Source organism: Aspergillus wentii, assembly GCF_001890725.1.
Source record: "Aspergillus wentii DTO 134E9 unplaced genomic scaffold ASPWEscaffold_2, whole genome shotgun sequence".
NCBI lineage: Eukaryota > Fungi > Ascomycota > Eurotiomycetes > Eurotiales > Aspergillaceae > Aspergillus > Aspergillus wentii.
The window spans coordinates 1,431,808-1,455,465 of record NW_024467833.1 but is presented as its reverse complement, the minus strand read 5'-3'; the positions used below and the strand labels follow the sequence as shown (position 1 = coordinate 1,455,465).

Sequence of the window (23,658 nt, the reverse complement as noted above, 5' to 3'; positions counted from 1 at the left end):
AAGTTGATATCTGTTTTTTTTTTTTTTTTTTTTTTTTTGAGAAGATATAACCAATTCGCTATGCAAAAACGAGAAACAAGATTAAGCAGCAGAGTGTAAGTTGCAAGACAAAAGGCGGGGAGGAAGATTTTACTACGCCGTACTAATGGTGGGGAATGACTTTCCTGTGTCCTGAAGATTAGTCATTTGTCTATAAGGAAGTATAAAATGCTGGCCGTCACATTGTTGACATTATCTCCACACGTATATATACACATAGTCTTCCTGAAAGAAAGGGCTCATATATCAACTTAAAGGAAGCAGAAATTTATTTGATTTATTTGTTCATTTGTTTATCTACTTTTGGATAAACTCATAAAAAGGCCCCTCAGTTACTCTTAAAGACATGGGGACATTGGAATGTTGAGCACGTCTTTCATATTTCGCAGGGTTCAACCTCTTATCAGCTTAATTTTAAAAACAGTATCATAGATCCCGATGTTTGAGGATTTTTAAGTATATATACAATTAGGTATATAGACAGGTCGCCTGCTGCACTATTCCCAAACGGGCTGCACTGTTTGTCGAAGGAATTGAAGACGGACGACTGTTTAAAACTTCAAAAAAATCATGTTCATGAACCTAAGGAATTGGAATACTCGTCAACCTTGAGAAATCCCACATTATATACCATATCTAGGTATATATATAGGTCTCAAAAAACAAAATTGATTGTGGTCTTTAACTTATCAGCCATCTGTTTCTGACGGTTTGTCTAACCGTTCGCAGAATTGTCCGGTACTCCGGCCAAATCTTAAAAAATTAAAATAATAATAATAATAATAATAATAATAATAATTAAAAAAAAAAAGGCCCAAGCATAAACATACAACATGTGAAAGCACCTGACCTGGCAGTCTGTCGTGTCCATACATATACTATTGGGGGAACACAAACACCAGCTGTTTATGCACATTTAACTTCAAATCCCGATCAGAGCATTAACTGTCTCGACTCTTGTTGGAGGTTTCAACCATGACTGAGCACATGGTAAGCACGGCCTCCGTCCGATCAACCGACATCAGACAACTGTGAACTGACAAGCGATTAAGGTTGGACGTCTCAGCACGACTTCATAGCTGCGTACTTCAGTGTATATCAGTGTACATGCTTGGGCTCCTCGGCAGTATGGTTGATAAATGATTCGTTCCGGGGGGGGGGACTCTATTTTATGCGAGTCATTCAATTCTCCTAGCCTAGTAGCCTCGCTCGCTGCTACCAAATCGCCTCTCAGAAAACCAAATCCACCCTCTCCATCTCACTCATGCACCGGACCATGCGGATAGTGGACAATTTCGACCCTGGTGTGGTTTGGGTCTTACGTATCAGAATTCAGCAGCTCTGAAGTTTCAGAACCGAGGGTGTTTTGATACTACTTCAGGAAAAGACCTTCCGTTGTGGGACGTGGATTCCTCGTCGAAGAGCCCTAAATCGCCTTTGGCGTCTTCGCGAAGTTCCTTTTCCGGCGTTCTGCCGCCCTTCTAAGTTCCCACTACCATCATAGGCTGTTTCATCTGAGCGCTGCTTTCTACAGAAATAGACTACCGCCGGCATAGCGGACCTTGTTTCGCACCTTCGGTCCTGGCCCGCCAACCCTATCGTGGAGCCCAACTCCGATCCTTTCCCAACGTGAGCAAAACCGTTAGACGCTGCGATTTATGCCGTAGCGGGTGAGCCCGTACAACACCCCACCTGCCACATGGCCCGCTCAAAAACAGAACAGGTTCCCTAAAGAATAATCCCCAGCGACTCTGTTCTCGGGGGAACTTTCTCGGGATTCCTCCCCTGGGACTTTTAGAAAGCTGCCGAATGATATATCAAACTGGCATGGAAGTAACCAGCGACAGTGTATGGTATATTAAATGGCAACTAAAACAAATTTCAAAAAAAAAAAAAAAAAAAAAAAAGCAAGTTCATGCTCCTGCTAGCATAGCTGTCTCCAGCAAGCATTTGTACGCTGTCGTAAGGGAAAACTCGATCCACGATTGCCCACCCCTGCTCCACACAGACTGCATTAATTTAGAAAAGCTCCGGAACTTCCATGAAAGAAAGTTTCTGGTTAAAGAAATTCTTTTTCTCCTCTGGGTCATCCTTTCTTATCCAATTTTTTGTTGTTATTATTATTATAATTATTTTTGTTATTTTTATTATTTTTATCTTTTTTTTTTTTTTTCTTTCTCTCACGCTCTTTTTTCATTTTCATTTTTTTTTCTTCCTCTCTTTCCCCCTTTACAACAGGTACTCATCTTTTCTTCTTTTCTTTCCTCTCCCACCCCTCCTATCTTTCACTGAACACGTTTTACCTCACCTCTCACCCCTTTCCTTGAGAGTTACAGCAACGAATGAACCGAATATTGCTGCAACGTGTCGAGTGATTTTTGAACCCAATGGCAAGCAAGCCTTCCGTTAAAGACGCCTTAGAAAGGGCTAGGGACCACGGACCAGGCCCTATCCATCCTGATACGAAAGAGATTCTCGACAATGCCATGGCCGAAGTGAAACAGAAATTAGAGAGACAACCGGACAGCTATGTGCTCACTGGTGACGAGTTTGCTCTTTTCAATTATCTCCGCGCCGAGTTCAAGGGCCCCATCTGGCAAAAAGCCGTGGAGCGATTTTGGAATAATTATAAAGGGACAAATGGCTCGAAAACATAGTCCTTTCATGATCACGACGCCAATTGTCAAGAAGCACGAAAATCTCGAATATCTTCGCCCGGCGCGTACAATTAAAGCCCTCCTTGCAAACATTGAAAAACAAGCAACAAAAGGCTAGGGACAAGGTGCAGCTGTCAGATGGCTAGGGGTGGTGATCTCAGTTACAAAACTTCCGTGAAGAGCGTTTTCGAAAGTTTCTTGTTGTTCTTCGACTACAAGTTTTGACAACTTTTTTTTCCTTCCCCTTCACCTGCCGGTCAGGAGAGAATCAAACCCGCTTTCGCCGTGCGGCATTTGCATTCAAACATAACGTCTCGAGGGCTGACTGGTTCATTGCCTCTTGATTCCGGATATAGTCAATGACCCTGAAGAATCAACCTTCAATCTCATTTACCATGTCCGAAGTACCCAATTAATTCGGATCTCATATCACTGAGGATGCACAAATTTCCGTCGTGACTGTTGTAAGAGCTTATCGGATGAGTTGGCTGATAGGTCTTTCTTTTTCTCCTGTCTTCTTTTCATCGCCGTTCTCCTCTTCTTCACTGCCCCCCTTTTGTTTAAACTTTTTGTTTCTCTCTTTACGGCTGGCTACGTATATGAGATTGGGCTCTGCAGCTGTGCTGCATGGCAGAAATTCTATAATACCTGGCATTCTATTTTTCTTTTTGTTTTTCTCGGGATTCTATATCTGGCGTTCTAGTATCTTTCATTCTGACCATGTCTTTTTGGTGTGATTTTCGGGGTACCTAGAGATGCGAAATATAATTCAGACTGGACCGTCCACTTTCGAATGGTATGATACCACCCTTGTATGTTAGTTGCAAAGAAAAAGTACCTATAGTGGGACTGGCATCCTCATCGCCATTAACAATGCGATCTGAAATAAGGAGGTTTTTGAGGCAGGGATTTCAAAGTATCTCCACTTATATCCGGGCGTTTGCTGATTCCACTGGAGCACAGCAATTGCGTAAGGCAGTGACCTGCAGAGATGCACCTAGGAAGTTTCAGCTGCCACCGGGTGAGCTAAGGGTTGGCTTTTTTAGGACTACAGTAACATAGAAAAGTTAACTAATGCGATTCCTATGACAGGTGGTGTCTGAGTTGGCAAACGATGCAGTCTTACACATATCCCAGTCCCAAAAACGCCCTAGTCCAACTATGCGTGACGATGGGTCCTGCCCGACAAAATAACAAGAAGCCTCCTTTCCGGCCAAAGATACTAGGCATTTATCACCCTGCGATAATCTGCGATCTAGAATCTGCATGCAAGCTCTCCCCCATCCCGTCGCAGGCTCATGAATTATCCGCACACGAAAAGCTTCCTCCACTAACTCCGTCAACCAAATTCTCGTGTATTGACTTAATAGACGAGTAAAAGCCAAATACACACTGCTTTACCGTTAGCTTATCTGCATTTGCTGCGCACTAAGACTCCATGCATGTCTGTCTTACAGTAACCAAACCAATCACCACAATACCAACGTTCAGTCCGAACAGGATCTTCTGCTTCCAGCCGTGGAACCAGTAATGCTTGTTCATATGCAACCAAAATATACCAGGAAGACCAAATGAGAACCAGCTGGCAAATAAAGAGCTCTGCTGCATGGATTAGCGTATGGTGATGGCAGTCTATTGGAGTCCACGCTGGTTCTACTTGCCGCAAAGCCCAAAATATCATTAAAAACCGGTATGCTTTCTGCTATCATCCATGACAGGACCCAGAGGGCAGCACATACGATAGCCCACGTAGACCTTGCCATGAAAGATGTTGTATGCATTGCGTTGGTACCCCGAAAAATGCGAACATAAAGAAATTTTACAGCCACATGGGCATTCACGACGCCTGCAATCACAATCTTCGGGGTGTAGTCAGCGGAAGGCATTCATATTATACATACATATAACATACCGTCGGGATTGCAATCGCGTAAGATATTTTTCTAAACAGTCGTCCGGCGGAATTGAGAGCTGGGGACGTGATAGTCGGTCCAACAAAGGCATATATCACGATGGATGTCACGGTATATAGAACCATTTCACTTGCTTGTAAGAATGCTAGAGCTTTGGGATAGTCGTTGATATCTCTTAGTTCCGAGAAGAGAGTGAAAAATGCGACGTGTCCAGCATATGCAAAAACGATGTTTGCAACAGCAAGACAGGCATCATGTACCGTAGGTGCTGGTGAGAATAGAGGAACATGTTTCGGAGCCTGGTTTGCCAAAGAGACCCCAACCATACTCGTAAAAACCGCTCCTATTATGCTAACAAAGCTGACTGACGAGAGTTGTGATAGGTTCTCGAGTCGCCTCGGGAGGGTAAGAACTAGAGAAATTATCAAGCCACTGAAGGAAAATGCCATTGTGCAGGCCGAGTGATCGGTCAAGACGTTCATCATGATGGAGAATGTAAGAATATGACTTCCCATGACGAATACGAAGAAGGTAAGCTGTGCCGTGCCCAATGTAGTACGACCGATGCCCCCAAAAAGTATCTCGCCAGCATCAGCCATGGTATGAATTTGCACATATCGCCTCTTCAGCTGTCCAATAGTAAATCCGGTATACGAAGTGAGAATTCCAACAATGATAATAACAAGAACTCCTCTGCTGAAAGTTAGTTTGGTTTATTGGACACTGGTCACGAGGGATCAATCCTGACGGGAGAAGGCCCAAAATCGATAGTGCCTTGGGGAGAGCGAGGATTCCAAGAGAAATAGTCTCTGCGATCATGACTGGATTTGTTGGATGGTGAATCTTCGACATGCATTCTTAAACAGCGGTCGACTTACTCATTCCAGCTTGCCTATTATCCAGATCGATACATGTTAGTCAAATGCCGATGCCACTGGATTTGATTGCACCTTACCACCAAGCCATCGTCTTGTACTTCATCGCAGCATCGCTTTCGTCTCCAAAGGGGTCTTGCTTGTCCATGCTGTCAATTTCCTGAGAATTGACGTTGTCCCCATCTGGAATTTTTTCCATTTCATGGGCCACGATGTTCACACTGGATGGGACGCATTCCGCACTATGTTTTGCTTCGGATTCTTTCCAAGTCATAGTGTATAATAGCTAAAAGGCTGATAGCAATGCAAATTATTTTTATCATGAAATTGTCTCGAGAAGATCGAGACTGTCAAGATTTAGAGCGGTCATCGTGGACTGGAAGTATCATTCAACAGCAATGTAATAGGAAAGGACGACAGACTGGTGGTGATTCATGTGAATTAGAAAGGGAAGCAGTCAGTCTGGTCGCTCCATTTTGGAAAATGAAGAGAGGAAAAGGCAGCTGCATGAAAAGAAAGAAGAAAATGGAAAAGAAAAACAAAAGAGGCCGGGATGATGTATATCGGGTAAAAATGTGTTTCGTTTAAACCAAAAAAAGAAAAGGGCCGAGCGAGGATCGAACTCGCGACGTTAAGATTTGCAATCTTACGCTCTACCGCTGAGCTATCGGCCCATCTGATATATGAATGATTATGTATGTAAGGATATTTGTATCTACAGGATATTAGAGACCAAGAATGATGTCATCTCTTTCCTTCCGGAATATTAATTGGTTGAATGCCAGGATAAATACATGGCAAATACCTAGCCCTAGGTATGTAGCACGACGAATATTGTTTGCGTAGATTCTATGACAGCGTGATTATTTGTTTTTCTCCCAGAAAACAATACCGAACTTTCTGCCCTTCGAGGAAGATAAGACCGAGGACCAACGAGAAAAACTTTTTTTTAATTAAGAAAATACATTTTATCAATTATTATTTATACACAAATCGTATCTATTATATCACATTTCTATTTAGCGGCAGACCCCTCAGAGATCGACTGATTTGTTGCAGTTGTACGAACATCAGTGGCAAGCATATCGGCAGGTCCCTCTGGAAGTACGATTAGTATCAGCCAAAAACTAATAGGGATTATGGCTACTCACCAACTCTGGAGAACGACTTGCGTTCTGAGATATCGACATCCTTCACCCGACCGGCCTCGACCTCGCTTCTGGAAAGGTTACGGAGAGTCTGAGGAAGGCCCATCGACGAAAGGAAATGAACAGAGTCATTCCATTCGAGATCCCTTCTCTTGCTGTCCCACTTCAATTCCTCGCCCATCAGGTCGATAATACCAGGAAGAGCCTCGAGGGCAGCTTCAGCGTTCAAGAATGCCAAGCGAGTTCTGCGGGCAATGACGTCGACCACAGTTTGAGCATATTCATGGCGGACAGCGTAGCGAATTTCGCCGTCAATGAAGGGGTACATAGTTGCGATACGGTAACCTCGAACGGGGAAACGAGAGTTGGTTGGGGATGCCAAAGCAGCGACCTGCCAAGCCCGATCACCGTAGGATTGAGTGAGGTGCTGAGCGACATCGGTTTCGAGACCAAAGTGTTGAATGAGGTTGATGAAGAGGGTCTTGGAAAATCCATGGGCTCCAATCAAGCGGACCTGATGGGTTTGACAGCTGCCATCCAGAACTGCGCCGTCAGACACCAAGCCACTGCCTCCGGCACCACTGATGTCAGGGGCCCCCAAAACTTCTCGGGGCTTAAGGCCGAACACTTGGACAGCCTCATCGACAGCCTCCTCTGCCATTTGACGATAAGTAGTCCATTTTCCACCAGCGCAGGTCAACAAGCCAGATGTGGAGACCGAGATAAGGTGGTTACGAACCAACGCCTCGGATGATTTCACCTTGGGGTCACGGACAAGGGGTCGAATTCCAGACCAGGCAGCAAGCACATCACTTCGATCCACTGTAATGTCAGGGGCAAGGTACCCACGGACTTCATTGAGAATCCAGTTAATATCGTGCTCAGAAGGCTCTGGCTGCGCTGTGATGGTGGTTGGGGCATCCGTGGTGCCAGCAATTGTGTTTCCTTGCCATGGAAGGAAGAAGATGACACGGCCATCGGAGGTAGAGGGGTCAATCAAGCCCATGTCCGAGGGACTATAGTATCCGGGAAGGATGACGTGAACACCAGAGCTAGGAGCCACGATCTCCTTGACGGTAGGTTCATCCATCTGTCGAATGGAGTCGGTGAAAGGCCCAGTAGCATTGATAACTCCCTTAGCGCGGATGTTGAAGGACTCCACATTTTGACCGTTCTTCTCGGCAATCAGGTCCTTCACTTGAGCACCGTTTAATTTACCATTCGCATCCTTGGTCAGGCCGGTGACCTGCATATGGTTCACAACAGTGCTACCATATAGGGCGGCGGTCATGGCCAAAGAGACGTTCATACGCGAATCATTGTGAGCACCATCTACGTGTAGTTAGCAATTTGTAATACATAATTTCCAACGGGTTGTCGCGTACCGTAGTAAACCATGGCACCGAACAGGTTGTCTTTTCTCAGCATGGGGAAAGCATCAATTGCCTTACTCTTGGTAAGGAAGTAAGAGCTTTCAATTCCCTCCGTACCGGCCAAGAAGTCATAAAACTTGGTGCCCGCCCAAAAGTAAGGTGCCTGCCACCACTTTTGCACTGGGACCATGATAGGGAGCCAACTCGACAGGTGGGGGGCAGTGTTCAAGAAGTACTTTCGTTCTCTCAAAGCTTCCTTGACGAGAGCATACCTAACGCAGACAGCGTCAGTTTATGGACACACGAAACGTAGACAAAAAAAGAAGAGAGAATGGTAAACTTACTGGTTGTAATCCAATTCCCAAACTGCCTTCTCCAAGTAACGAACACCACCGTGCACCAGCTTTGTACTCTTACTACTTGTACCAGCACTGAAGTCATCGCGTTCGACAATTGCGACTTTCAACCCTCGTGTCGCAGCATCAAGTGCAATTCCGGAGCCTGTAGCACCGCCACCAATGACCAAGAGATCATACTCATTGTCCTTGTTGGCTTCACCACTCTCAGAGCTGCGTCTGAGATCCTGAATCTGTTCTGCACGGGATTTGATGTATGGGAAACTGGGAGGCACAAGCTTTCCCTCGTGGTAACCTGGCGGGGGTACTGCTGGGGCTTCGGAGCCAGGAATATTACGGGGGCGGTATGAGATGTAGAGAACTCCTGCTCCTGCAGCTGCGGCCGCGGAGGTATAGAGCAAGGGTCTTAGGAGTCTGCGGGAGTAACGCGAAGCCATTGTGGTCGAGTAAATATGGGATCGATCGAAAGACCGGTGTGGTAGGTTAGTGTCGTGAAGGATATAGCTTTTCGGCTGTATCCTAAGCCCCTTTGTTTAATAGGAGGTTGTGAGCAGAACCGCGAGTTGGAAATACGATTAAAGAGATTGCAGTGGTAGATGTAACTGTGAGGTAGGTAGGAAGGAGAGGAAGAAAGGGGGAAAGGAGAGGAAGGAGGAGGTAGTGTACAGAGCTGCGGTGGAGAGGAGGAAGAGAGAAAGGAAGAAAGAATGCAGGAAGGAAAAGGATCGAGGGGAGTCTATGTATATGGACCTGAGTCAGAAAGAAAGGGAGGAAACTAAGCAACCAACTAGGAAAGTATTGGAATGCCAGATGGCTCAATCAATTGATAGTGCCTAGGTATCCATTATCGACTGTATTATTCCGTCTCTTTCAGCTCCAGCAGGTAAACCTGCCCTGTTCTGTCTTTGATTGCTGCGTCATCCACCCAGCCGGGAATGGACCACTTTGGGGGGCAATAATCAAAGGTCACGATGACGGCCTTCGCTGCGCACATCAGCCTTGTCCCACCAATCAGACAGTCGGCAGGCCCCGGCGTGGGTGGGGGGACCCAATGATACGGGCGTACATCCCGAACTCCGTGACCGCCATGTGACAAGCAGAAATTTCTTGCCAATCTTGATAGTTCCATCCAGACTCATGTTTACTTATTATAGGAGCGCAGAATATCAACACCATCGCTAGACTCGAGTGGGATGAATCACACGATCAACTATTTTTTTTTCTTTCCTGTTCCTGACCCATCCATGGTTCCGTCGATGAGCCGTGTCCACCGAAATCCATCATTGCTATTATCTTGCTACTCTGTACAAACAAACACCCTGGCACTCTGTATTAAGGAGTCCTACATGAATGAATGATGTATAACCCATGCGTGCGATTGGCCAAGAATACCTTTTTTTTTTTTTTTTCTCCCAGTGATAGAAAAGAAATTTTTATTTTACTTTTTGGGTGTCGATTTCTCGAATGCGATCGCAACCACCAGCACCACTAGAAAGGGTCTGGACAAAAATAATGCCTGCACGGGATCCAGTTTATTTTTCTTCCATCACCTTGGCCCGACTCCACAATCCCTGGAGAGCTGATGACTGTAAGGTAGGTCCAGTACCTATTCCGTTCTACGGTAAACGATTGCCCGTCCCCCATGGAGTATTGTAGGCATTAGATAATCAGCCCCACTGCCAACATCAATCAAGATTTGGCTCTCCTTGCAGTAGTTGCGACTGTTGGTTGCAGGGGCTCAAAAGAAGCCAAAAACCAGTTCAATTGCATTATTGGGACAACTGTCAATTCCTATTATGTTTCTATATTTGACTCTGCATTTCGTATGATTTTACCTTTCATTCTTAATATAGGTGGTAGATCTCAACAATGCTTCGATCCTTTTCTCTCCGAGTCCGGAGTTTTTATCTAATTTTATTTTATCTCTATTCTACATTTGACAGTGATGGATAGTAACACAGGATGATAACCGGTGAAAATAGCAGTCATGTTGGCAATGGATACTCCCAACTGATGTCATTGTCCAAGTTGGCATCATCATCATCATCACATCAAGGATACTTCTTTTCGGCGGAGTACGGTGGACAATACAAAGATACTGTGCACTCCACTCTTGCTATGCTCAAAGTATCTTCATTGGTTGTATTGGTGTCTCCCCTGGGGACCATTTCTCCGCAATGACATCGCGATCAGGACATATCAACCAGGAATATGTTGTTAGACATCAAGGGATCGTTTAATTAAAAAAGAATCAGTTTCTATTTTACTCTGTGATACGTGGTTACTATCTCAGCCTTCTATTCACTAAGTCAACTACCTAGCCAATATCCATGTCATACGCAGTACATAATACTAAGTAATGCTTTCCCAGATTTCACTGAATATTTCTGAGATTGTCGCCGGGCAAATCTTCTTCAGACGGTTTTTCTGTTGTCGCATGGGCCATCATCTGAATCGCCTCATGCTGACGCAGACTGGCTCTACATAACTATTCGACTCCCTCCCCCCATTTCCCCCATCCATTCTCTTTTTATCCATGTCATAGTTTTCTCCGACTTTTTATTCCTCAAGCATCTTGACGCCCTATATCGATAATTCGACGTTTTTCTCCTTGTACTTGAAGTGTAGTTTAGATATTCTATATAGATGATAGTAAGTGGATAGGATCAAAATAAATGAAAGTGCATATTGATGGTTGAATTAGAAAACAAAAATTAATTATGAATAAAGATGGACACCAGCTGCCATGAGCCAAAAAGGTCATGCACATATATCTTCCGATGAGGAATAAATCTACATTAGCTATTCCCGTCATCATCTGTCAACATATCCTCAAGCGGTATGTATCCGCCATATATCCCTCTTATATAACAAGTACTATAAAACCATGGTCCAGTGTTAGAAGATTTTGAAACGTACCTAATCGGTAGATCATCGTCGCCACGGTAGGCGGAATAGTTCCGGGTGCGGAACGCTCTCGGCTGCACCGACGACATCACCTCCTTCTACGCAACGAATGATGGATTGCAAAGTCACAATCCACAGCTGAATTACCCCGGCTTTCCTCTGGCTTGGAAAGAAATGTGGGGTAGAAAGCAACGCTCCCTAGCCTCCGTCTGGGTCTTTGAGGAGAACGGAAATGTTCCTTTCTGGATGTAGGTAAAGGATAGTCTCACTGCATGACAGTTGGCATCACTTGCCATATATTAATGGGAATGGGTATGGAGTCTAAATATCTGGCAGTCTTCTTTCATCCTCAACTCACCAATAACCAAATTAAAAAAAAATCGCCACAGGAAAAAGGGAAAGAGGTAAAAAGACGCCATGGCAATAGCGGCTGCTCTGTTCTTTTTGCAGCTCCATGTTGTCCAATCTCCCTTGCGCTCCTTGGGAGTGGTGACTGCCCTTGTCCCAATTCTATATGTCATACTGAATGAATTCATTCGCTCATCTGTCCGTGTTAAGGGGATGAAAGGGCCTCGTGGTATGCCATTGATCGGAAATCTAGCACAGATCCGCAAAAATGCTGCTGAGCAATACCGCCTGTGGTCGAAGACTTACGGCCCCGTTTATCAAATCCAGCTTGGAAATATCCCAATTGTCATCGTGAACTCAGCAGCGTCCGCCAAAGTCCTTTTCGGGCATAATGCCCAAGCCCTAAGCTCAAGGCCCGAGTTCTATACGTTTCACAAGGTAAGCACAAGTCAACGTCCTATGAGGCTTTCATCCAGAAAAAGCTGACTATATACACCAAAGATCGTATCTAACACGGCTGGTACAACTATTGGAACTTCACCCTACAGCGAATCTTTGAAGCGACGCAGAAAGGGTGCTGCATCGGCTCTCAACCGGCCATCGGTGGAATCGTATGTCTCTCACCTGGATGTTGAATCCAAGGCATTTGTCGCAGAGCTTTTCAAATATGGAAATGGCGGGAAGACATCCGTGGATCCAATGGCGATGATCCAACGACTCAGTTTGAGTTTGGCCTTGACGCTCAACTGGGGCGTTCGTGTTGCGTCGCAAGAGGAGACCCTGTTCGAAGAGATCACACATGTCGAGGAAGAGATCAGTAAGTTCAGAAGTACCACGGGAAACCTGCAAGACTACATTCCTCTCCTACGCCTTAATCCATTCAGTTTGAATTCACAGAAGGCCAAAGAGATGAGAGACCGCCGTGATCGATATCTAAACGGCCTTAACCGTGACTTGAACGAGCGAATGGAAAAGGGAATCCATGAGCCCTGTATCCAAGCAAATGTCATTCTCGATAAGGAAGCCCGACTCAACTCTGAGGAGCTCATTTCTATCAGCTTGACCATGCTTTCTGGCGGACTTGACACTGTCACTACCCTCGTGGCCTGGAGTATTTGCCTTCTTTCTCGACGCCCAGATATCCAGAACAAGGCCGCGAGAGCAATTCAAGAGATATACGGTAAAGGCCAGCCAATGTGCGATGCTGGCGATGACCAAAAGTGCGCATATGTTGCCGCGTTGGTGAAGGAGTGCCTACGGTATGAACCAACATCACTTTACCTCTAACAAATTGGATTGTTGAAGTTAACAGTTCTTATGTAGATTCTATACTGTTCTCCGTCTTGCACTCCCCCGGACCTCAATCAGAGACATTTCTTATAATGGAATTGTGATACCAAAGGGAACTGTTTTCTTTTTGAATTCTTGGGCCTGCAATATGGGTTAGTCTCTCCTGACCCAGCTCATGATGCTTGTGAACTTGAGCTAACAAATTTCTCGTCCACTGTGTAGACCCCGAAGTCTGGACCGACCCAGAAGAATTTAGACCGGAGAGATGGTTTGAGCAGCCGGACGCACCTATGTTCACGTACGGAATGGGATATCGGATGTGCGCAGGCTCCTTACTCGCCAACAGGGAACTGTACCTGGTCTTCATGCGGACCCTAAACAGCTTTCACATCGAGCCGCACGACGACGCTGACTGGCATCCTGTCAAGGGCAATTCCGACCCCACCAGCCTGGTGGCGATTCCCAAGAAATATAAAGCTCGATTTGTGCCCAGGGATGCAAAAGAGCTTGAAAAGGTCTTGGCTTAGCCTTACCTGTTTCCAACAAGACTACTCTGATATTTTTTTGTTGGTTTCCTTTCTTTACATTTGCCACTTTTTAACTAACACGGATGATGCAAGATGGTAATATAGATGATGCCAGCTATGTATATATCAATTCAATATAAGTATGCACCTGCCCAACTGGAGCTCAAGGCCAGCGCCTCGAGTCCAATGGTTACGCAGGTGTGATCTTTGTGTATTCAGCTTCTTACACTTTTAGATCAAAGACTCAAAGCATTTGGTAGAAATGCCCAAGTGAAATGATAAAATTAGTTACAGCAAGTCATGGAGAGGTCATAGTCAGTCCCATACACCCCATAACCAATAGGCACATGTTGAACGTATTAACCTACAATACATGCTACCTAACATGGTTTCTTGCCCAATCGTAATAATAACACAATCCTTTTAAGTACATGTTCTGACATCAGTGAAATAGGTTTGATAAGCTTAATGAACGCCAGCAGTTTCGATAAATGTAGAGGACAAAAAGAAAGAGATGCATCGTGGATCAAAGTGAATTTTCCATTATTCAAAATAATATATGTATATTTTTCTCACTTTCTTTCTTTTCTTCTGTAGTGTGGTTCATGTCGACGTGGGCCCATTATAAGAGTGAAGTGATATCCAAGAAGGCTCGGAATTGCAATTGAAAAGGGGGAAAAGAAAGTCAAGGAGAAAGGGGGGTATATACTTTTTTTCGCTGTGCAAATAAAGTGTCTTCGGTGCACCGACGTATGATGATGATTACAATGATCATGATAGTCTGGCAATAGGTATGCCAGAATGAGAAGAGGATCGAGCACCCAAGCCGCTTTCGTCCAACTCAGCTTTCAAGACGGAGCTGGCGAAGGCTCTGCAAGTCGAAACAGACAAATGTGTTAATGGCGCATTATAGTTGTCATGACAACGTTAATCGTCTTTTCAAGTCACGAACGTGGTCAAAGCAACTTGCATAGTCACGTAATTCATTCTGATATCGGTCCGGAATAGTGGAGTTCTGTGAGGAGTTGCTTTTGAGCGAAGAGAGGGAGGTCTGTGATGATGAAGGGGATAAAACCCTCGATGTGGTTTGAGGAAGTGAATTCGAGTTGGTCGGTGCAACGTCTCTTGCTGGTGTCGCCCGAACTGTTCTTGGACAGTCCCTCGGAAATTGACGTGAAGTAGATATCGTAGCCTCGGATGAAGAGCCAAGGTCAAGTTCTGCCAGCCTGCAAGACTGGGAGCAGTATGGACCACCCAGGGTTTGCCGATCACAGACTAGACAGAAGTCTAGCGACCATTCTGTTGCCATGTTCGTAGAGCTTGATTTCAGGCAACTGGGTTAAGCTATTCGAGTTGAAAAGGTATAAAAAGGACGATAGTGTTGACAGTAATTAGTTTATAAATAACAAGAATGAAGCGATGCTCGTCAAGAGAAGATGGTTGTTATCGGAACCCCAAACCAACTATACTAGTAGATAAAAGGAGCATGCCAAGGTCAAGCAAGGTAGGTCTAAAGTCGGAGTAGAAGTAGACAAGAGGAAATCGAAAAATAATATAAAAGTAGACCGTTCGTCGAAAGATGAATAATACGAAAGAAAAATATATTTCGCAATGAAGGTAGGTAGGAGAAGAAGCAAGTGATCACCTCATAATCCCCACTTGATGCTCATTCTTGCTTATTTGGTCAGGCGTCAGTGGTGTCACGCCAGAAGGTGTGCTCAGTAAAAATTCAGAGACGAGACTGGGGATGTGAGATTTTGGGGGGGGGGGGCACAAGCGAAGAGAAAAAGAAAGACCGAGAAAGAAGAGAAGAATGATGAGGAAGGGAGGATAGTCTGATCCGAGTTATAAGAATGAAGTCGAGAGAGAAAGAGAGCTGGAGAGAAGAGAGTGCTACAAGTCACTAGGTATTAATTAATTGTACATACCTTCGGTACCTACAGAGATGGACCCAGTAACTAAAATAATATTATTACCTTATTATTACTCCGTACTATGAGGTATTACCTAGCCGATTAGCGACCTGTCTTGCTCCTAAGGTGCTGTCCTACTAACTAGTGTGCATTGCTGTGTATGTCTGTATGTCTGTAAGTACCTACCAGGTAGGAGTGGTACCTTCGTAGTCAGGCTAGTGGGGAAGATTGGAGGGGGAACAAGACACAAGATAGGCTGCTTCCAACGGCTAAAGTAAGTAGCCTACCAGGTTTAGTACGATACCTTGAGACTTCAAGACGAGGGATTTGGACCTCTTAGAGGACGCGTAGCCCCTGGATTCAAACTTTAGCGGTCATGTTCTCCAAGGTTGGTGGGCGGATGGCGTTATTGAGGCGTGGGAGGCGATGGAAATACAGATGATTCCAGGTGGGGCGGACTGCAGTTTGGCTGCATAAGAAGTGGGGGGTTTGTGCGCTGGTCGAGTCAACTGCCTGCCACCTAGGGAATTCCACAGGCCAAAATGACAAGGTAATAATACCTAATAATAATAATATGGAGTAATAAGAAATACATAGTAATGCCCAGGCATCCATGATCCATCCCCTCTCTACCCGGACTGTCACGCAACCTCGATTGGATTGTGGGGACAAGCGGGTGATGCACACCCGGTGGCCCCTTTGGATAAAGAAAAGTCTAAGTTTGGGAGAAAAAATAATCCTTCTCTCTCTACTCCATAATACATCAGGGTCTATCATGATAAGGTTATTATCTTTATCATTCTTTGCCACAGTAATATGATCATTGTAATGGGTATCAATTTTTTTAAGGGTGACGGCGTGACAAAAAAAAAAAGACAACGAAGAAAAGCATATCCCCACTTTTATTTGCCTCCTATTTGATAAATTACAGACAGGTTGCAATCTCAAGCACATAATGATAAGGGGAGGAAAGTCTGAAGTCAATCAAACCTGGACCTAGAGCAAACATGGAGATATAATAGATAGTTTGTTTGAGATAGTAGTGTTGGTGTAGTATCAGTGGAAGTCAGAGAGGACAAGGCGACAGTGAATTCGAAGTCAGACCACATTAGACTGGTGGAGAAGAGATACTGTGAAGAATTGAAGAATTAATTAACCCTGTGGCTCCGGCGGTTGGACAAGAAAAGAACCAAGGGAGAGGAGGAAATTTTATTTTTAAAGGGGGATGATATAAGACAATCTATTTTATTTTCCCCTTCTTCTGCATGGAGTACGGAGTAGACAAGGCCATGGTGGTTATGATAAGGAAGATATCCCATACAGGATACCTATTATAAATTATCCCCTACCATACTCCATACTCTATATGCATTGTGTGGGCACTACTAGTAAAAGGTAACAACCCAAGAATAAAAAAAAAAAAAAAAAAAAAAAACTGTGGAGTAAAGGAGTATGCATCATTCCCAAGGGGGGCTAGAGGCCAATCTTTGAATTGAGCACGGGTCTGTCTCAAGCCATATTGATTGGCTCTGAAACCCTTTCAGCTTCAAGTGCCTGCTGCGCCCTTTAATTGCTATCGGTTTCAAACCTTGTTTCCCCGCCTCCAGTTCTGGGCGCCGATGGGCGCACGGGCAGTTGGTTATTCTTTACACCAAAGCTACTTACCTTAGAGACGCCCTTTTGGGGAAGTGTAACAAGACCGGCAGTTGGGGATCAAATAGAGAGTACAATGTTCCTGTGAATAAAGACTCCAGTTGGTTTCTATCTATAATCTACGTATTCTCTCGCAATGCTTCAAACACTGTCAAGGCAAATGCACCGCTAATTGTGTGGAAAACCAGGCCAACTTCTAATTGTTAGAAAGGCAAGACTTTTGAGCAGAACTTCCAAGGAATTGTAGAAAGGCACGATATTATACACATGCTGACTATTGGTATTTGTTGAATAACCCAGTCATTATTACAATAAATCTAACAACCTATGCCAATCCTTCGAAATCCACAGCATTCAAACCAAAAGCATTAATGGGGCATGGGACCACCATGATGTATTTGAGACAGTAATGACTTAAAACTCTACTACATAGTTATCCCTAGCTATAGGCTTATTAAGGTAGGATTCTTTAACTGCCTTATCAACACCCTAGGTACTACTCTGTACTACTCTGTACCCACCCCCCTTTCCCCCCTCCGCCCCAGCATATTAAACATATTCATAACCATTCATACCTAGGGCTTGTTTCCAGCTAATGTTTCATATATATATACCTACAAAACACTGAATCATATTATTCTACACTGTTTTATTACTGGTTCTCTCAATTGTATGTACTATATAATTATAGTATAACTGTCACCCTTCCTATACTGTTAACGGGTAAGCCCTATCAGCTACTAGGTAGGGTAGTTAATGCTGTCAATCCAGCCTAAAGTCTGGTTTTGGGAAAACTGTGTTTTACTCTCAACAAAATGTTCTATTTTAACATGAACCACATAAAATAAGCCATGTGTCACACTATCTACTATAACCTATAAGATATTGCATCCCAGCAGTAAGTCAAAGTTCAAACTGCACCCTTACCCTATCAGCACCAGTATATATTCCATTGCCTCATCAAAAAGATAGTAGATGCAACTCAAATGAGAAATGTTACGAATCTAATAGATATCATTCTGTTTATAGATAGGTAGTGCTAGGGCTTATCGTAGACAGCGTATGCATGAACTTCTATAATAGAACTTACATGAATAGTAAGCTTCCTTTAAATGTGGTGATACTCGAATCTTCTGCCAACCGTTATTGTGCTATAGGCTGATGCTCGTGGTTTAGAGACAAGGGAATTCCAATAATATCATTAGGTCCAAACTCTTGGTTTTGACCTTGATCAATTGGATCAAATAAGGTCCAGCATGCTGACTAGAGCAGAATCATTGATACCATCAAGACTAGATCATAAAATTGGTATCACCCAAGCTGATAGAAGTTCCAGTCACCACTGGATTGTATCTCTTGTTACATTATCCATAGAAATGGTGGTTAAAACCATATAAAAGATAGTAGTAAGTTAATAGAGAAAGCAAGCCTACTAAAGATAAAAGAACAGTACAAAAATATAATAGCACTGCTATTTATTATTCACTTGATTTCTCTTGTTGTTCTGCAGGTATCCGGACAAGTGTTGCGGGAAGGTGATGCTCAATTGACACACCATCCTTGTCTCCAGAATTTGATCTTTGGTTTCTCGGTCCTGTTACACCCACAGCTTTAGCTAAAGAAAGATATATTAGCAAAAAAAAAAAAAAAAAAAAAAAAGAAGAGGGAAAAAGTAAATTATTTGGATTATGCCCTAGAGCGACGTTGAGGCACGAGGGTAGACTTACTTGAAGCCATACTTATAGCCCGCAAGACATTGCCCCAATTTGAGAGAACGCAAGCAACAGCTAGTATTCAGAAGAAAGCAAATAAGCAAATGAAATACTTCTTTATTTACTTTGTCGGGATTAGTGACATTGCGGGGACCACAATGACGAACCTTCTGTGCCATCCTTGAGTGTTCCCAACTTACTCTCCAGGGCTTGCACCTGCATCGCAAGCGCACCACTCAGTTCACAAAGTTGTTTTAAGTTATCCAGCTCGGCCTTTTTTGATGCAATGCGCGTTGCCAAAGCTGATGACTGCTGTTGCGAGATTGCATGGTGGTTACTTGGCTGCCGGAGAGATGTCGCCGCCGAGGTTCCTGGAGGCAGCATTGTGGTTGGCCGAGAAGTATAGGCCATGGCGGTTTAATCACTCGTGGGAAAATACAATTCCAAATATTTTCCTACTGCAACCTGGGAGTCCAGTTACTCTTCAATTGGAAAATGTAGAAAAGCGTTCGGGTCTCGGTTGAACAGGTGCTTTTAAATGGCGGGAGGAGGGGAGGGGAGGGACCTCGAAATTATTTTCTTAGACGAGAGCAGATAAAGGTTTCAAGATAGGTAATCTAGCCAGGGAGCTAAAGAAGGCTCGAGAAAGAAAAGCAAATATTCTCAAAGTATCATGTAGCTCTAAGGTTGATAATGGTATTAATGTAGTATATAGATATGCATTGGATAGATGTTAACATCATGTCTTGCCCATTGGCAGGTTTGAGCATTCGCCGCCAGGCCCGATTCGCGCTTTCCCAAACAAAACTGGCGGCGGGTGCCCACACTAACCCATATCCGGGTAAACATCAACATGGGTAACTACTATCCCGACCTCATTATGTTTATCTTCACAGAATCCAAGAGCCCAACCTCTCAAACAGTCAACAACAACCCAACACCACAAACAAATACCGGCTACTAATACACTGTGCCGTGTCATTGAAAATAACCAGGCTAAACTTTTCACAATAGCCAAGGGGCAAAAGGCAAGCAGCTCGCCCGGCATCATCAGCCTTTGGCAGCATGGCTCGACTGAATGAATCAACAGCACCTTCTGAGTCTATTGATTCTCGTAAGTAGCAAAATAGCTCTTTTCTCGTTCCCAAAGTTTTCCCATGCTTAAACGAACTTCATTGACATCCTAGTTTAGTGAAGCGGCGATTTGTGCGGCAGAATCGCGAAATAGCTCGAGTAAATTCGATACAGTCGCTCCGCATTCGCGGCCTCGAGTCGGAAGTTTCCCACCTCCTATCTGAAAATGTCTCTTTACGAGAGCAGGTTATAACCTTGAGCCAAGATATAGCAAGATTTGAGGCGGCTAAGATGCTCCATGAAGGAGTTTATGATCTCAAGGCAAAATTAGAAAGCAAGTTGACGGAGCTGGGTAACCTGGTGACGGACTTGGGTACGCTACCACGGAAATCCGGAAAACTAAACGATGATAGAACAGAGTCGACAGGCCCGGGGTCTTCAAGGCTATCAAATCTGGATATCAGACGCAGAGCGACAGGTTTCGATTACAGCTTTGTACCAGAAGACGGAAGACTCCCAGTCATACTCGAAGACAAGTGTTATCCAAGAAGGACTCTGGAGTAAGTGCCAAATATTGGTGTGCGTGATACTTTTGGGTGACTGTAACTGAAATTTAATAGACCCCAGGAATTGCAAGATCTACTCAATGACAGCCTCGACGATCCAGTGTCACCGGGAATGGAAGATGAAGTACCAGTTCTTCAATTGAGTTTCGAAGATGACAACCATGGTTCAAAACAATGTGAAAATACGACTGAGATGCAAACAATCGTTGCAGATTCTGAGGACGGTGTTCCTCTGTTACCTCCCACCCTCGAGACAAGGAAGAAGAAAAAGTCCAGTCTTTCTGCAAGGGCTGAGGGTATTCCCGACATGAACGCCGAGTATCCAATCGCACACAACGATTCGAAACGTCCTCTGAAGTCTGGGTCAAAACGCAAGTTCATTTCAGAGGATGACCAACTTGCATCCATTGCGACTGGAGACGATGATTTTCAATTTAGTCGACCCAGTATAGTCTCACCGAATCCGGATGAAAAGTTTGTGTCGATGCGCGAGGATATTTCACCAGTGAAGAGACAAGTAGAGGTAAAAAGAGGACCAAGAAATCGCCTATCATCTAAGCGTAAAGTGTTTGAGCCAAGTATGGAAAGCTGCTATACCCCGAAACCTGGCTTAGCCCGACTAACTGCGGAAACAGAGAGCACGAATATAAACATGTCTTCTCCCAAGAAGTTCCGTGCTTTGATGTCCCAGGGACATGATACAAATGCCCTACACATGCTCGAAGCTCAGGGAGATGAAAACAAAAAGTCATTTCTAAGATTCCAGGAAGACAAGGCAAAAACAGAACCAAATGGACCGGACCACGCCCCTACCTGCTATTTTGATAGTGGAATTGAGCAAGAAAATGAAGGCCCAGGGCATGTGATTGAGCAAAGTGAACCAGATATGACAAACCCACCGTCACCAGAAATGCATTTATTCCAGCAGGATGATCCCGGACGAACACCTGACATGTTGAATGCCCCATCCCGAGTAACACGACGCCAAAGGGCTGTTGTGAGCTACGCCGAACCAAACCTCAGAGACAAGATGCGACGGCCTACAAAAGAGCTGATAGATGCGGTTGGGTATGGGGGTTCCCGAAGATCTTCCAGCTCCCAGGTACTTCAAGCGAATTCGTGCGACGAGAACGAAAAAGTTAAAAACGGGTTGGTCAGCATAAAAAGCTCTCGTGTTTCAGATGTAACAGATAGTGATTCTGGCCGTATTAGCAAGGAAGTTCTGGAAAACTCTTCGAAACAGCCAATGGATATGGTTTCTCAAAGGAAGCGCAAGACATTGCCAGCGAACAAAGGTGATACTTTCAATGATCAAGCCTCAGCACAATCAGTGGCAGAGACCAAGACATTCATCTCCGGACAACATGATGATGTTCCCAGTCATGGATATGAGGCAGATAGCAATAATGTCACTGGCCTTGAAAATGAAAGCGCCGGTGCCAGGCGAGATCTTCAGTCTGCAGTTTCCCAAGAGCTCACTGCGAAAACAAAAAAGACAGCGTCAAGGCAGTCTCGGCGGCACTCCTCCAACCCCAGACATTTGGGGAAAGAGACTCCGCTGCAAAACGATGGAGAACTTGACATTGGAGCCTATCCCGTCCTGGCGAAGGCCCATTCCGGGTCCTCGGCGTCCTCCAAGCCTGTCCATGGATCCACCAAGCTAGAAGACACACATGATTCATGTGAAGAGCAGGAAGAGGAGGATTCACGGCAATCTTTGGCGATTGATAGTAGGCAAGTTCGACGGGGACAGCGAGTTGCTGCCCGGAGAAGAAGTATGGTGTTATAAGCGCAACATTCGAGGGTGTGAAACCCATTTTCACTTCAGCTCATGGCTTGCGTTTTGTTCTTTAGCGAAACATTCTGTATTTACATTGATTCCCCATTGGATCTGGTTAAATTATGGAGCAGATACCCCTTTCCGTGCTGGCATTATTTTAACAATGATCTTCATCACACTTCACAAAATCACGTATAGACAACAGACTGATTCATAATATCTTGTAAAGTTTAAGCAAATGTATTCTGGCAGATATTTCCAGGTTGGTGGTCCCACGATATATGTCGCGTGTTTTTCATGGTTAGTTTATTTGAGATAAGCATCATGCGTCACTGCTGTAGACAGTACACGAAAGGGCAATGATGCAGTCCACCGAACATTTGTTTCGCCGCAATCCTAGTCTCGCTAGTGCTTATACTAGGTAAGCCAGATGCACTGCGATGCTCCATTTCTCTCTCCCTTTCGTTGTCGATGTTCGTTTTGATATCGAACCAAGCCTATGAGTCTTGCTTTCGTGACAATCCCTTTGAAGGCTTTGGCATCTTCTCATATGCATTTGGACTTGGCTTTCTCCGCTTACTTTTCCTGTCCTGGTGTTGGGAACAGCAGGCCCCCCGCCCTCGTCCTAGAAACTGACTAGGTGGGTTCTCCCCAGGGCTTCCGCTTCGACCCTGGATACTGTGTGAAGCGCTCACCCTCCTCGCATGATTATGGGATTCACTGTCACTATCCGAATCCGATGAGCTGGAGCTGGAGGATTCTGATTCAGAACTGCTCTCGCCTACAGGCCGGGATTTGTGGTAAATACAGCAGACTGGCGATCAATGAAGCGTATCAGCCATCAACCTCTGCAGTTCATGGTAGCGGGGAAGACAAACTCCTCACCTTTAGAACTCTTCTTGCCCATGCCTTCATTGTCAACAACATCCTCGCTCCACCTTATGCGACGGTTTGAAGCTCTATCTTGGTTGTTTTCTGTTGTGTCGGGAACATCTTCGCCCCTCAATCGAAGTGTGCCCGAAACACGGACATTAGACGATGGATCTTCGGCATCAGTTGTGGATTGAATTTGAGAGCTAGGCGCTGCGCTCTGTAGCGTTTGTCGAGACATCGCGAAACATGCACGACTTTATAATTCAGTATGTAAGACTAAGGTGTAAATCAGGTATAGATCAGGGAGATCTGCATGGCTTTTTTAGCTTAGGACAGTTACTGGATTCCAATGATGGTCAAATTGCGAAACAAATCCCACACCGCCCTCATTGATATCATGATCATCATTGGTTTTGCCTTGGCCAGCTACTTCATCTAGTTGTATCATATTTCTGCGTCGATATCTAGGTCCACAAAGACAGTCGATATCGCTAAGTCTATCTACTAGTATTTTTGGTGGCTTTAGTTGTATCAAATATCATCATCTACGAAGTGTGAAGTTCTTCGCAACTTTGGTGAATTGAATGGGCTTGAAAAAATAATAATAAATAAAATAAGTCTATATACACAAGAAATCATCTGCGGTTCGCAGTA

General features: G+C 44.5%; 7 protein-coding genes and 1 non-coding gene across 8 annotated transcripts; 2 read left to right on the top strand and 6 right to left on the bottom strand.

The window, feature by feature from the left end:
• Window positions 1-3,978: 3,978 nt before the first annotated feature.
• ASPWEDRAFT_36251 (uncharacterized protein) lies at window positions 3,979-5,491 on the bottom strand (the record flags this gene model as incomplete). Its single annotated transcript, XM_040834410.1, has 6 exons — window positions 3,979-4,088; window positions 4,152-4,295; window positions 4,358-4,555; window positions 4,609-5,302; window positions 5,358-5,430; window positions 5,488-5,491. The coding sequence occupies 6 exons, from the start codon at window positions 5,489-5,491 to the stop codon at window positions 3,993-3,995; spliced, it is 1,209 nt and encodes a 402-aa protein (XP_040692251.1). The 3' UTR covers window positions 3,979-3,992.
• Window positions 5,492-6,086: 595 nt separating this feature from the next.
• ASPWEDRAFT_t41 lies at window positions 6,087-6,158 on the bottom strand. The gene has a single exon. It is a non-coding gene; the product is annotated as a tRNA-Cys (tRNA).
• A 341-nt stretch (window positions 6,159-6,499) lies between these two features.
• Window positions 6,500-8,798, bottom strand: ASPWEDRAFT_24495 (glycerol-3-phosphate dehydrogenase GUT2; the record flags this gene model as incomplete). The annotated part of the gene is made up of 4 exons (XM_040832619.1): window positions 6,500-6,582; window positions 6,636-7,964; window positions 8,018-8,277; window positions 8,350-8,798. 4 exons carry the CDS (start codon window positions 8,796-8,798, stop codon window positions 6,500-6,502), a joined length of 2,121 nt encoding a protein of 706 aa, XP_040692250.1.
• A 2,887-nt stretch (window positions 8,799-11,685) lies between these two features.
• Window positions 11,686-13,433, top strand: ASPWEDRAFT_103177 (cytochrome P450; the record flags this gene model as incomplete). The annotated part of the gene is made up of 4 exons (XM_040827544.1): window positions 11,686-12,054; window positions 12,118-12,875; window positions 12,940-13,058; window positions 13,129-13,433. 4 exons carry the CDS (start codon window positions 11,686-11,688, stop codon window positions 13,431-13,433), a joined length of 1,551 nt encoding a protein of 516 aa, XP_040692249.1.
• Window positions 13,434-15,224: 1,791 nt separating this feature from the next.
• On the bottom strand, window positions 15,225-16,397 carry ASPWEDRAFT_334202 (uncharacterized protein). Its single transcript, XM_040833781.1, has one exon. The coding sequence runs from the start codon at window positions 16,298-16,300 to the stop codon at window positions 15,707-15,709; it is 594 nt and encodes a 197-aa protein (XP_040692248.1). The 5' UTR covers window positions 16,301-16,397; the 3' UTR covers window positions 15,225-15,706.
• A 1,853-nt stretch (window positions 16,398-18,250) lies between these two features.
• ASPWEDRAFT_36247 (DASH complex subunit DAD2) lies at window positions 18,251-19,461 on the bottom strand. Its single transcript, XM_040834409.1, has 3 exons — window positions 18,879-19,461; window positions 18,727-18,786; window positions 18,251-18,614 (listed from the first exon to the last, which is right to left on the bottom strand). Exons 1-3 carry the CDS (start codon window positions 19,120-19,122, stop codon window positions 18,478-18,480), a joined length of 441 nt encoding a protein of 146 aa, XP_040692247.1. The 5' UTR covers window positions 19,123-19,461; the 3' UTR covers window positions 18,251-18,477.
• Window positions 19,462-19,776: 315 nt separating this feature from the next.
• ASPWEDRAFT_24492 (shugoshin family protein) lies at window positions 19,777-22,140 on the top strand (the record flags this gene model as incomplete). Its single annotated transcript, XM_040832618.1, has 3 exons — window positions 19,777-19,825; window positions 19,904-20,345; window positions 20,406-22,140. The coding sequence occupies 3 exons, from the start codon at window positions 19,777-19,779 to the stop codon at window positions 22,138-22,140; spliced, it is 2,226 nt and encodes a 741-aa protein (XP_040692246.1).
• A 512-nt stretch (window positions 22,141-22,652) lies between these two features.
• Window positions 22,653-23,239, bottom strand: ASPWEDRAFT_94891 (PPP1R11/YPI1 family protein; the record flags this gene model as incomplete). The annotated part of the gene is made up of 2 exons (XM_040839602.1): window positions 22,653-22,945; window positions 23,017-23,239. Coding segments are annotated over 2 exons (516 nt in total), but the record flags the coding sequence as incomplete, so codon positions are not given.
• Between the last annotated feature and the right edge of the window lie 419 nt (window positions 23,240-23,658).

Excerpts from the sequence above, each read along its gene's own strand:
- ASPWEDRAFT_36247 (XM_040834409.1), bottom strand. The coding sequence starts at position 19,122 with ATGGCCTATACTTCTCGGCCAACCACAATGCTGCCTCCAGGAACCTCG. Across the intron at positions 18,787-18,878 it reads ACTCAAGGATGGCACAGAAG|CTGTTGCTTGCGTTCTCTCA; the intron begins GTTCGTCATTGT and ends TCTGAATACTAG. Across the intron at positions 18,615-18,726 it reads GGCTATAAGTATGGCTTCAA|CTAAAGCTGTGGGTGTAACA; the intron begins GTAAGTCTACCC and ends ATCTTTCTTTAG.
- ASPWEDRAFT_334202 (XM_040833781.1), bottom strand. The coding sequence starts at position 16,300 with ATGTGCTTGAGATTGCAACCTGTCTGTAATTTATCAAATAGGAGGCAA.